We start from the raw sequence: 13,186 nt of genomic DNA on the forward strand, positions 1-13,186 counted from the left end.
TCATTAAATCAACATCATGACATAACACTGAAAAATAGTAACACTAATTTTTTTTTTTTCATACTATTCGCCATTTCCCGCAATAGCGAGGTAGCATTAAGAACAGAGGACTGGGCCTTTGAGGGAATATCCTCACCTGGCGCTCTTCTCTGTTCCTTCTTTTGGAAAATTAAAAAAAAAACGAGAGGGGAGGATTTCCAGCCCCCCGCTCCCTTCCCTTTTAGTCGCCTTCTACGACACGCAGGGAATACGTGGGAAGTATTCTTTCTCCCCTATCCCCAGGTAACACTAATATCTGCCTAAATATGAAGAAACATATTCTGTTGCACTGATAATGATTAATAAAAAGAAACTTTACATCTTAAAATAAAAGAACATCTCATATACTACAATATTAGAAAGCAAGTACAGTCAAGAGCATTACCTTCAGTGTGTAACAACGTTGAGAAAGGATCTCCAAAACTTTGTTTGATGCTGCCTCCCTAGACAGTTTCTTAGTTTCTCCTCTGCCTGTTGCCATATTCACTCCATTGAGAGTCACAGTACACTCCCTTTGGAAACAAAAAGAAAGGCACCTTTAATTTTTCAAAGCTTTTTTAACAGTTTAGTGGCAGTATGCATGAGAGAAAGGGATGACCTATGAAATACACCAGCCAGATTTGAAAAAGAAGGAATTAAGATTTAAAAGAAAGGAAATTAAAGTTTATAACATAAGAAAACATTTCTGGCAGATGCTGTTTACAAATGACATAGACAACCTGGGAATAACCATATTCTCTGCTCTATCCTGTAAACCCCACATAATGAATATTAGAATTATTGCTTCCCAAAAGCTGGAGGGGTTGTATAGGCACCAAAGTGCATACATAACACCCTTCGGTAGATAAAGTTTATGGGGAAAGAGTGACTGCAAGGATGGTTATTTTTTCCCCATGACAGCTCAGGCACCTAAAAGTGAATGTGGTAACTGATGAAACCATGGTGGCAGAAATGGGTCATAAAGCAGGGAAGGAACTTGGATCCATTAAAGAACACATGAAAAGCAAGATGGGTATCTTTGAAGGTATAGTAGTCTGAAAAGTGATGTATAGATGTAGGAAGTGCAGTCTGATGGAGGGAGCTGACTAGGGTGCACTAAAATGGTGTGAATATAAGGAACAGATGAGATGAGAGGATAACATATCAGTAGAGAGAAGAAGGAAGGGAAGACCAAGTAGAAAAAAAGAAGGATGGCGTGAAAAAGGCTTTGGGAATGAAACGTGCATGGAATACAACGAACTACATTAACATGGTATACATTGGGTGGTGTGCTGTCAGTAAGCTGAACCAGAGAGTATGAGGTAGTCAAGGTTAACCATAAGAAGTCTGTGAGGACTGTCTGTTAATAGTAAGCTGTGGTTTCACTATATACAAGAAAATTGGAGAGTGGATGCGTGCAAGTTATATCAATGTTTATTCATTTTTGACGCTAACTCAATTAAACAGCCATTGTGACATAACACACCCTTGCCACAGACAAACCTTCACTTGGAACCATTCAATCTCCTCTCTTCCTACTCGTACACATGACTTACACCATTAATAAAAACTTGTCACTACTTCTAGCAGCTTTCCTCCCACACCATATATTTTCAAAACCTTCCACCAGGCATCTCTGTCAAACCAATCAAATGCTTTCTCTAGATCTATAAATGCTACATATGAAACCTTCTGTTCCTCTAAGTATTTGTAACACACATTCTTTTAAGCAAACACCTGATCCAAATATCCTCAACCAGTCCTGAACCAACACTGTTCCTCCCCAGTCTGATGTTCTGTACATGCCCTCACCCCTCTCTACCATACAACTTACCAGGTACACTCAACAAACCTATACCCCTGTAGTTTGAATGCTTACATTTATGCAATGGCACTATATGTGCGCTCCAACAATCCTAACTAACTAATCAAAGACACAGTGATTCCCTTTCTTCAAAAATTCAACTGCAATACCATCCACTTCAGCCATCTTGCCACAATTTATCTTAAGTTATGCTTTCACTACCTCTCCTTCCTTCACCAATTAACTCTCCGTAACTCTATCACTTAGCATATCATCCCAACCAAAATACCCTACATCTGCCACCCTATCATCAAACACATTTAAGTCTTTTAAAACACTCATTCCAATTCCTCCACACTTCATCACTATCTGTTACCACTTCCCCATTTGCCCCCTTCCCCAATGTTTCCATTTGCTCTCTTGTTCTTCACACACTATTAATCTCTTAAAACATCTTATTCTCCCAGAAGCTTACTTTTACTTGCTCATCCCAGCTCTTACTTGCCCTTTCTCAACCCCTATGCCGCTCTCTTTACCTCCTGCTGCTTTCTCTTAAACATCTCCCGCTCACTTGCCCTCCTTCCCTGTAGGTATTGTCCACATACCTCTCTTTTCTCTTTCATTTGTCATTCTACCACTCACTAACCTTTCTAATCTGCCCACCTCTCACCTTATGCATGCCATATGCATCGCTCACATATGCCAGCGCTGCTTCCCTAAATACCCCCTATTCCCCACCCACTCCAGTTACACTTACTTTCACCTTTAGCCATTTCACAATCAATCTCTCCCATTATTTCTCCAAAAAGATCCCTTTTCCAAACTCACTCGCTCTCACCACTCTCTTCTCACCCATGATGTCTCCTCTTTTTTAAGACAAATCAAATAGATAGAAATATAGTTTTAACTCTTTTTTGGTATAAGAATGAATGAATAAATTTATGTTCTAATAAGTGTGTAATGAAGCACCCTTACATGCAAAGATACAATCTAGAGTATATGTGAGCCTGAAAATTATGCATGCAGATAGAGAGTGTATGAATTGACAATAGAACAAAAGTCTTTTGTGTAGTGGAGTAAGAACAAATATAATTGGTGTAGTGGGGTAAAAAGGTTTTAGGATGGTTACAGAAACTAACATTAACACTTACGCCCCCTTTTGGGTCCAGTCGAAGGCAACAGGTATCTGTGAAAAAACTGAAGACTCGCTTAATATTGAAAATGCAGTACGATATGCATGGTATTCTCGTTGGACAATAACAAACTCTGATAGTGGATCACTGTCATCCCAAACTGCTGGACTGTTATTTACTGTCACAGGCCTGTAAAATGAAAAATGAATTATCCATGGATTAAAATACATCAAAATGCAATTATACATAATTTTTTTCATAACAATTTACTCTTACGTTATTTGCGGAGAAGATGAACCACTGGTGGTATTCCCTGTTCCTGATCGACCATTTCCAATTCCAATTCTTCTGCTAGTGGGATTAATGGCAGATTCATCCTCTCTGTTGTCTGAAGTAACAGCTTTCTTGGTATTTGGCATCGGAGCTTTCTTGTATTTTTCAACTCCAAACTGTTTTTCACTTACAACACTCGGGAGATTTGGTTTAGTTTTGATTGCCTTGGAATCCTGGTTCCCTATGGTAGCAGTTTCATTATCAGCTTCTTCAGTTCCTGATGCTTTAACAAACCTCATTGGTTTCTTCTTTAGTGGCTTGTTTTGCTGCTGTTGTTCTTCATTCTTCCTTTTCGCAATTGTTCCTGTAAATAGCAAGAAGTTATTAAGAACAGTAGGATTATTGATATCAGTAAAGTAATCAAGTTGGATATCCGATGAGAAAAGTAGCTTTTGAAATTTGAAAAACTCTTTTCAAAGGTGGGGTCCCAAAAGCATGAGAGAACCTCTTGAAAAATCAGCATTAGGACCTTCTAAATCCCATTCTTTCTAGTGGAGAAACATTGGCTTTCTCCACCCATCACTATCCTCCTAATCAGGTATTGGCAGCTCACTCATTCTGAGCCCACTTTCAGTCAATAAGAGATGGCCACATTATCGATGCACTCACCCCTAACCACTCACAGCTTAGAATTCAAAGACTGCAGACTTCAACCCAAAAACAGTCACAGTTGGTACAAAGAAAGGATTTTTGAAAAAAGAAGAGAAGGAAGGTAAACCCAAGCTTGAAACAATATAAAGAATTTCTTAATCCATGCAGAGATATTCCTCGCCAATCCGGTTTCAAGGTTCCATGGTGCACAGATAAATGTTCCCCTCACTAATCAATGGAAAAGTCCAAAAGTCTTATAAAGGATTTAAATGGCAATAAGGCATGAAGCGATCGAGAAAGTGTCTTTTAAGAGCTGATGACAATAGGGCTATTTCTAAGTCATACAGTTTCATTCCTGGGAAACAAAAATTGTCAGGATTCTTTTCTTATTCCTGATAGCAATTTCCTACATTAGGAAGGTAGCACCAAGAACAGACAAAGAAAGGTGCATTTGCTCACAATTGTACCAAAACCACAGTTCCCAGTCCACAACCAGGCACCAGAACCTTTCCATGGTTTAACCTGGACACTTCATATGCCCCGGTGCACTCTGCTGACAGCATATCAATCCCTATATACCACATAATCCTTATTCATTCTATTCTGAACACATGCACCGTCCTGCATGTTCAGGTCATAGTCACTCAAACCCTTTTCACTCTATCCTTCTATCTCCAATTTCATCTTCCCTTTCTCCTTGTTCCCTTCTTTTCTGACACATATATCATTTTAGTCAACCTCCCCTTACTGTCTCTCATCATTTTAGTCAACCTCCCCTTACTGTCTCTCTCCATTTGTCCAAAACATTTCAGTACATCCTCTTCAGCTCTCAACCACACTTTTTATTACTACCCTTCTCTCTTACCTCCTTTACTACTTACTCAATTAAATCACCTCACACCACGTATTGTCCTCAAACATTTCATTTCTAACACATCCACCTTCCTCTGCACATCCTCATCTATAGCCCATGCCTCAGATACTTATAATATTGTTGGGACTACTATACCTTCAAATATAACAATTTTCACACATTCTTCTGTGTTCCCATAACCTTTGCTCTCCCACCAACCATATGACTCACCTCCACTTCCACGAAAATGTCTAGGACTTTACAAAGCACCCATTTTGCAAGCAGTGGAGAAGCACCTGGTATCCTTGTGAAGAAAGTCTGTATTAGTTTATCCCAAACAGAAACCACTGGATTAACTGTTTCAATGTGCACTGGATTTTTTCTTACTCCTTCAGTGTGCAAAAACAGCTTTTTTTTATAAAAAGGGCACAAAAATACAAAGTACCTTTTTTCTTATGAGATAACCATTCCAAATTTAGGGGAAAAACAAATATTTACCAGATAGGCCAATCCCAATTTTGCAAGATGATGTCATAAAATTTTTATAAATATTTCTTGATATGATTTTCACTGTACAGTTGCAGGACTCCTTTCACAAAGAGGTCTGATTGTGTCTGTCTAGGGTTAAAAGTGACAAAAGACTTCTGTTGAGATGCAGACATTCTGCCTGAGTGAGCCATTGTTCCAATCTTTTAATGTTGTGCTGCATGACTTGTGGTACAGTGGTGTCAGGGTGTTGGGATGTGATTGTGAGGTTAATGCATATGAAAGAACCTTCATGATGAGGTTTGCCTTTGGTAATGGGAGTTTGTGTAGGAAGAGATGAGTTTTGAAAGAAGGGATTTCATTAAAATGGGTCAGGAGTGCTTCATGAGTGGAGGCTGGACTGGTGTGATCGAGTGAATTTTCTATAACGGGCACCAAAGTTAGTTGCCATGGACCCTGTGATTCAGTGTGTTGAGGAAGGAGTGCCAGCGTTCAGCTTGTCTTTCAGTGATTAAGTTAGTGATGGTGTTCTTTTGAGTTTGGATTTGTTTTCCGATTTCTATTAATGGTGAGTGGTTGTGTCTGAGGTAGTTTCTTTGCTTGATGAGGTATGAAAGTTGCAAGAAATTTAGATTATTTTTCTTTCTTTGTCCTTGTGGTGTGCCATTTGCTGGCTTGGTTGGACATGCTAATGTTCTGTGAGATTATATGATCTTAGGATGAGGAATCATCTATACTGAAGTTATGAAGCTTTGTTTCTATGTACTATGTGCAAAGCTGGCCAGTCTGCTTTCCTGTAGATTTTGTAATTATTTTTTGGTTTCTTTGTTGACTGAGTGGGCTAGATAGTGTTATCAGGGTATGCAAGTGGTCAAAATGTGATATCAGACATGGTAGGCTGCTCTTGGTATTGGTTTGGGAGTCTGGTTGGTCAGCTACATAGGTGGGGGACATTGAGAGGCTGCAATTGATTCATGAGTAGTTCACATTGAGAAACATGGATGTGCATGTTTAGCCAAGTGGAATGGTGGTAATCAAAATCACTGCAGAGGTAGGTGTTGGGTATGCTAGTGTGATTCTGCAGTTGGGTTGCATATTTGGTGAGGGCGTGTATAGGGGAGGGTATATAGATGATGATTATGCCATTGGAACTGTGAAGCAATATTCTTATGGAATACATTTCTAGGTTGTTTTTGCTCTGTAAGCTGTTTCGTAGTGTCGGTGGTGTTGAAGAAAGGTATGGTTTGCTGGATAAGTCTTATAAGTCCTTCTTGTCTTTGTCTTTCATATCTTACAGTTGTGTAGTTGTAGAGAGGTACCCAATTTATTGACCAACCCCCCTAGGGAGGATGAACAGCTGGGTTGACAGTGGATCAGCTGCCACAGCCAGGATTCAAACCTATGCAGGGTTGACTACAGGTAGCCCATGAAATGTGACATGATCAGCAACACTGACGACTACATCAGAATATATTCATGTACATAATATTACAAGAATTTGCATTGTATAATCAGCAAAGGGGGAAGGAACTAATGAGTGCTGATGTCTGCAGCACAGTCTGGTTTGACTAACAACAGCACAACCACATTTTCCCTTTTCATTTCTTTCATGGGACTGGCTGATTAGTACTTGTCAATAACTATAAATGCAATAAAATATATATGGAGACATCATTACAAAAGTTCATTCATCACATGGTTGAGATGTTCATTCATTACATGTTTGAGATGCATCCTGAAGAAACATCTGAATGTCATATATGTTTTCTTATGTGTTTGTATAGAAATAAACCATAGACCTATACAAATATAGTTTCCTTGAAATTGGTTTCCAACAGCCTGGAAGAGGAAATTATGTCAGAAGATACATGAGTTAACTTGGATTCATTTTCAGTGACTGGAAAAAAGTTTTCCAAGAACAAAATTAATTTTCTGTATATTGGAGATTTCCCTCTATTGGAGGTTCTATCTAAGGGGAAGTTATCTTGAAAATATATTTCAGTAAGTGTACAAGGTTTACAAATAGTTTCATATTTGGTTGTCAAAAGTTTAACGACTCTCTTATTCATGAGGCTAGCCAGCCAGGCACACATGAATATGGCAGCTAGGACCTTGTATTTCTTTCACTTTCTGCCAGAGGTCTGACAGTGCCTCCAAGGCATCTGAGAAATGTGAATTTCATTTCACGATGGTGCACTTAAAATATGCTGTATAGAGGTAGTCCCCTATTAATACTGGGGATATATTCCTGGAAATCACAACTTAATGGAAATACTTGATAGTGGAACACAATTTAACCATAAGATTCAATCAGACAAAGGGGGGTTGCTTTCCTGTGGAGGTAAAATGCCCTAAAACATACAATATGATGCAAGCAATCTGTCTGAAAAAAAGATTACTTACTTAAAATACCACACAGTAGTATAGTAATGCTGTAAAAACACTGTATACATGAAGTTGCTCTGTATCTGGTTTGGTAGGTGGAGATTCTGGTCATAACAACACACATCATTATCAGCATTTGAATGCCAAAATATGACTAACTTTATGACTCCATATGATACTCTTCTTGCTTTTCTTATTCCAAGAAGTACAAGACTCACTGGATGACTTTCTAAAAGTGTGTTATAAAACAACTTACAACATGACCATTCAAGGTTATACTCACCCCATAACATATGCGAGTCAGCAAGTCTGCCACAGGAATACAATCAGTTGCTACTGAACAATCATTCATCAGAGCAGTCATTTACTATTTCCATAAACTCTACTATTTTCAAAATGTTTTTCATTCTATTTTTGGGGGTTTATTTATATTACTACTTTCTTCATGAACAATACCCACAATGTTTATGTCTTAGTGGCACTGCCAATTGCCAGCATATTATTGCTCTGGCAAATGATATTTTTCCACATGCACCATATACAGACAACAGCTGTTAGTAGGACATCAGGAAGCAGAGGCCAAATGTAAATATACAGTGTACCAAATTTTTTCTATACATGTATGCTATTTCCCTCATTAATGCCAAGAACAGATGAAGAAAATGACCTCATTCACTCTAAACCACTCTCTAGCTGTCAGGTATAATACAACAAAGCCAGAGCCCCTATCCTAAATTAAGCCCCAAAGACCTTTCTAGAGTTCCCCTAACCACTTCTTATGTCCTGGTTCAGCCTACTAACAGCACATCATACCCTATTTATCACACACTCCAATTCGCTCTATCCCTCCCAAACCTTGTATCCTTCTACATGTTCAGGCCCTGAACCTTCTAAGCATTTTTCACTTCATCTTCCACCTATTTTGCCCCCCCCCCCCCACTTTACTTATTCCCTCCACTTCTTACATATAAACCCTCTTAGCCATCCCTTCCTTATTCATCCAAAACTTTTCAGCACACCCACTTCATTTCTCTCAGACATACTTCTCTTACTACCACACCTTTCACCCAACCCTTTCTCAATCAATCAACCCTTCACTCACCATATATTGTCCTAATACATTTCATTTCTAATACTCTCACCCTATTATTTACATTTTTGTCTAAGTCCCACACCTCACATCCATACAGCAATGACAGGACTATAATATTACCAACATGTTTCGACACATTCCTCAATGCACCCAAGGCCTTTGCACCATCACCCACACTATGGTTGACTTCAGCCCCCACTGCTCCATTCACTGCCATAGATATGGCCAGGTATCAAAAATATTCAACTTCCTCCAAATTATTCACATATTCTCTCAACTTTATCTTTCATACACTCTCCCAAACTCAGAGCACCAGCTTCTGTAGTCTCTCACATGGATCTGCCACCAGCGCTTTGTTATCAGCAAACATCAAATGACTTCCCAGGCTCCTCCACCCCAAGATCCTCCCTAATCACACCATCCATTACAGATTAAAAACTCATGGTGATATAACTTTGCTGCAGCCCTACCTTCACATGGAGCTACTCACCCTCCTCTCTACCTAATTACACATATGTACTCTCCTTGATTCCACAAAATATCTCCACTGGCCCCATCATATTTCTCTGAATCCATAAATGCCACATAAAATCCTTCTATATTTCTTACACACATTCTTTAGAGCAAACAACTGATCCTCACATCCCCTAATACTCCTGAAACCACATCCTTCCTCCCCAGTCAAATGCTTTGTGCATGCCACCACTCTCTTAATGACCACTCTTTCATACAACTTACCAGATACACTCAGCAAACTTATGCTTCAGTAATTTGAGCATTTACCTTTGTCCCCTTGTCATTATACAATGACGCTATACATGCATTCCACTAATTCTCAGGCACCTCTGCATGATCCATGAAACCCTCAAACTGATATTCCTATCTGATCAATTAACAGCACAATCACTTCCTTTCTTAAAAAATTGAAATACCATCTACTCCAACTGCTCTGCCTTGTTTCACTTTCTGCAAGGCTTCCATCACCTCTTCTCCTTTCATCAAACGACTTGCCATGACTCACTTCCCATACCTCCCTGACCCAAACAACTACATTTACCACCCTATCATCAGACACATTCAACGATCTTTCAAAGTACTCACTCTGCTTTGATAAAATGTGTACCTGGAGTAAGCTAGTAGGTATGTCAGTGTGTGTGTGTGTGTATACATACATACATAAGACTTGGTACATGCATACATACAAGGTTGAGAGACAGGGCAAAACAGGTGTAAAACTATCACCTCATAGAACAGAAATAGTGATCACCTCATTTCTGCCACTTATTACTTCCCCATGTGCCCACTTCACCACTGTTCCCATTTGCTCTCTTGTTTTTCTCTGTTAATCTCCTTCCTTCTCCCTAAAGTTTGATGATGCTCACCCCAACTCCCATTTGCCCTTTTTAGCTCCTTCACCTTCCTCTTACCCTCCTGCTACCTTCTTTTATAGGTCTCCTACTTGCACTCCTTCCCTGAATTAATATCCATATATCTCTTTTTTCTTTTTCAAGTACAGCTTCCCTAAACACCTCCCATCCTTCATTCACTTTTGCATTTGTCATTCTACACCCTACTTCTCCTGGTGCCTCTTCACATAAGCCTCTTTACCAAGCTCACTTTCACAACCACCTTTTCATCAATATCATTTCCTCTATTTTGAAAGCCTTTATGAGGCTTTAACCTCAGCTCCACCAAACAATGATCAGACATCCCGCCAGCGGCCCCTTTCAGCATATTCACACCTGAGTCTCTTTCTGGCATGCCATAATCCAATAATGCTCTCTAAGCATCTTTCCTGCTATACCTTACCTTACGGTACCTTCCTGCTTCTTACTAGGTTTTAATTAACAAACCCCTCCTTTTAGACTACATATTCCCATTCACCAGTCTTTTTGAGCACACAAGTCCACAAGCTGTTCGTCATTTCCATTCACATCACTCTATGACCCATGTCCCTCATCTGCCTCATTACACTTTCACTTTCAAATCAACCATCACCCATACCAAATTTCTCGCATCAGATCATTGACACACTCACTCAGCCCCTTTAAAACACTCTCCTCCCATTATCAGACTTATGGCCAGGTGCATAAGCAGTGATATTCACTTCTCGTAGTCTGTTTCATTTTTCACACACATCAGGGTGGGGCTCACTTTCTGACATTTTTTCACATTCCCACAACTCAGAAATGCTACCCCATCTTTAGCTCTCAACCACATACTAATCCCTGACCTCACCCAAAAAATTCCCACGGAGCTTTGTTTCACTCAAGAGCTAGAACATCCAGATTCCTCTCCACAAACAAACAAATTACCTTTTCCTACTTCACAACTTGGTTACATCCAAACATATTCAGACACTTCAGCCTGAGCCTTTCACTAGGATGACCACTCCTCACTTGGCTCCTTCTGTTCCAACTTTTAGAAAATGAGATAAAAGAAGGGTTGGATTTCCTGTTCTCTGCTCATGCCCCTCTTAGTCACCTTCTGCAACATGCAAGGAATATGTGCTACATATTCTTTCTACCCTGTTCCAAGGGTAATTCTAAATACATCTATTTTATTCACCACTAATGTTGTTTTCTTGCATAAAATAAGCATATTATGAGGAAACAAACTCATTAGAAAGATAACGTCATTCATCCTTGAGTTTTTCCAAGACTTGTCAAACCTGTAATGAATTCATCCTCAAGTTTTTCCAAGACTTGTCAAACCTGACTTTCATTACAAAGTCTGCTTCATCTTTTCAGTTTAGCTGTCAAAAATATCACCCATGTCCTCCTTGCAACACAATTATACTTTCCATGCATAGTATTTTCAGTTACCAGTGGTGGTGGTTGTTGTTGGTTGGTAATGATAATGGTGGTAGTTGACAAGGTGATGGTTGGTAATGAAAATGATGTGTCTAGTTGGAAATGGTGGTGTTCTCATCTTGATATTTTCACTCCACTTCAAATAGTCATGGTGCATCCTTGGATTGTTATCATTTACAGTAATTTCTCCTCAGCTAACCCTGCTTGTGCATGATTGTGACTTTTTAGTGATTAAGTAAACTCAAAGAGCAATATATATTGTGTTATTTAGGCCTACATTCCCTGACCCCATATTCATAAACTGAAAACCACTGAAATGAAATTCGTGAAAATGAGAATCACAAGCTTTCTTGTATGAATCTTGCAAATATTCACAACCCTGGCATAACTCCATATTATGCATGTGGCCTTTTGCACACAAGCATACTATCTTGACTCATACAAACACTACTTGGAACTTTTTGCATTTTGAATCAGGAACAAAGCATATCATACCCTAGATTACCTTAAAATTCAATAGCTTTCTTGTTTGACATGTATAGCATAAAGGAGAAATGAAAGTCAAGGGAATTTTAGGTATTTAATGCCAAATAAAAGCAATTTTACATAACATTTCAATTTAGAACATGAAATGCTTTGTGCCTGCTAAAAATTGACACTTATGAACAACTTTATACCTATAAAAAAATATGTAAGAGAGAGATTTCAAAATTACAAAAGGGGACACTTTAGTTTACTTTTACAACACTAGGTCAGCTTTTCTTGAACACGCTCAACAACCATATTCAATTTGTACAGTTCTCAAAATGTAAATCATAATTACTTGCTTTATCTCTAAATAAAATGAACTAAAAACAATTACATGTCCTTACCAAAGTGAACTCATGATTAAAATTATACTAAAACACCAAAATAATGAAATTATAACTACTGAGGTATTAGCTAAATTCTATTGAGACCTCTGATTTACTCAAGGGAACTGATGTTGTAACTGGTCAAGAAAAGGTTGACCAAAAGCTCAGGACAGGTTTTCCTCATATCAGTCATGTATCTGACAATTCAAATATTTTACATCTTTTATACCTCATTGCTTCTCTTGTTGTTAAGAAAACTCCCAAAGCTAAGCATTTAACACAAGTTCTTTGGTACCAGAACCTGCAAACCAGCAAAACAAATGTGTGACAATGCCAGTGCTTTAGCTGTCAATCTTAATAAGAAATGTGATAAACTGTCTTGTTAATACACCATGTTGGCATAATTTCTTTTCAAAAGAAAAAACAAAACCTACTTATCCATCTTACCATAAAAGCAACAGAGAAAGTTGCTTGATAAAATCCTTGCTCATGGCAAAAATGCAATTAAACCTCATGAATCTATTTCAACATTTTTTTTGCTTATTATGCTTTTCTTTTTATTACATATGTATGTATGAACTAGTGTGATCTGCTACCTTTAACTTTGGCTCCAGCAGCATCAGAAGCCTTTACAAAAGTACGTTGCAATTTGGTCTTCTTCTTCTCTTTATAATCTTCACCTACATCTCGAGCCAATATACTAACCTCCTCCATGGTCTTGTCTGGATACCTGAAAGGTTATTTATATGAGACCATGTATACAAGTTTTCATATAATAAAAGTATAAATAATGAGTTGGACAAGTGGCAAAATTAGCAAATGA

The 13,186-nt window shown here is 38.5% G+C and overlaps 1 protein-coding gene across 1 annotated transcript in view; it reads right to left on the minus strand.

The window, feature by feature from the left end:
- Positions 1 to 13,186, minus strand: part of LOC139750962 (uncharacterized) — a 40,391-nt gene that overhangs the window by 21,225 nt on the left and 5,980 nt on the right. Inside the window, exons 3-6 of the mRNA XM_071665916.1 lie at positions 12,960 to 13,093; positions 3,232 to 3,592; positions 2,974 to 3,144; positions 425 to 551 (exon numbers count right to left, since the gene is read on the minus strand). Of these exons, the coding sequence (XP_071522017.1) occupies positions 425 to 551; positions 2,974 to 3,144; positions 3,232 to 3,592; positions 12,960 to 13,093 (793 nt within the window). The remainder of the gene's footprint in view (positions 1 to 424; positions 552 to 2,973; positions 3,145 to 3,231; positions 3,593 to 12,959; positions 13,094 to 13,186) is intronic.

This window comes from Panulirus ornatus, chromosome 10, assembly GCF_036320965.1.
Source record: "Panulirus ornatus isolate Po-2019 chromosome 10, ASM3632096v1, whole genome shotgun sequence".
NCBI classification, from domain to species: Eukaryota; Metazoa; Arthropoda; class Malacostraca; order Decapoda; family Palinuridae; genus Panulirus; species Panulirus ornatus.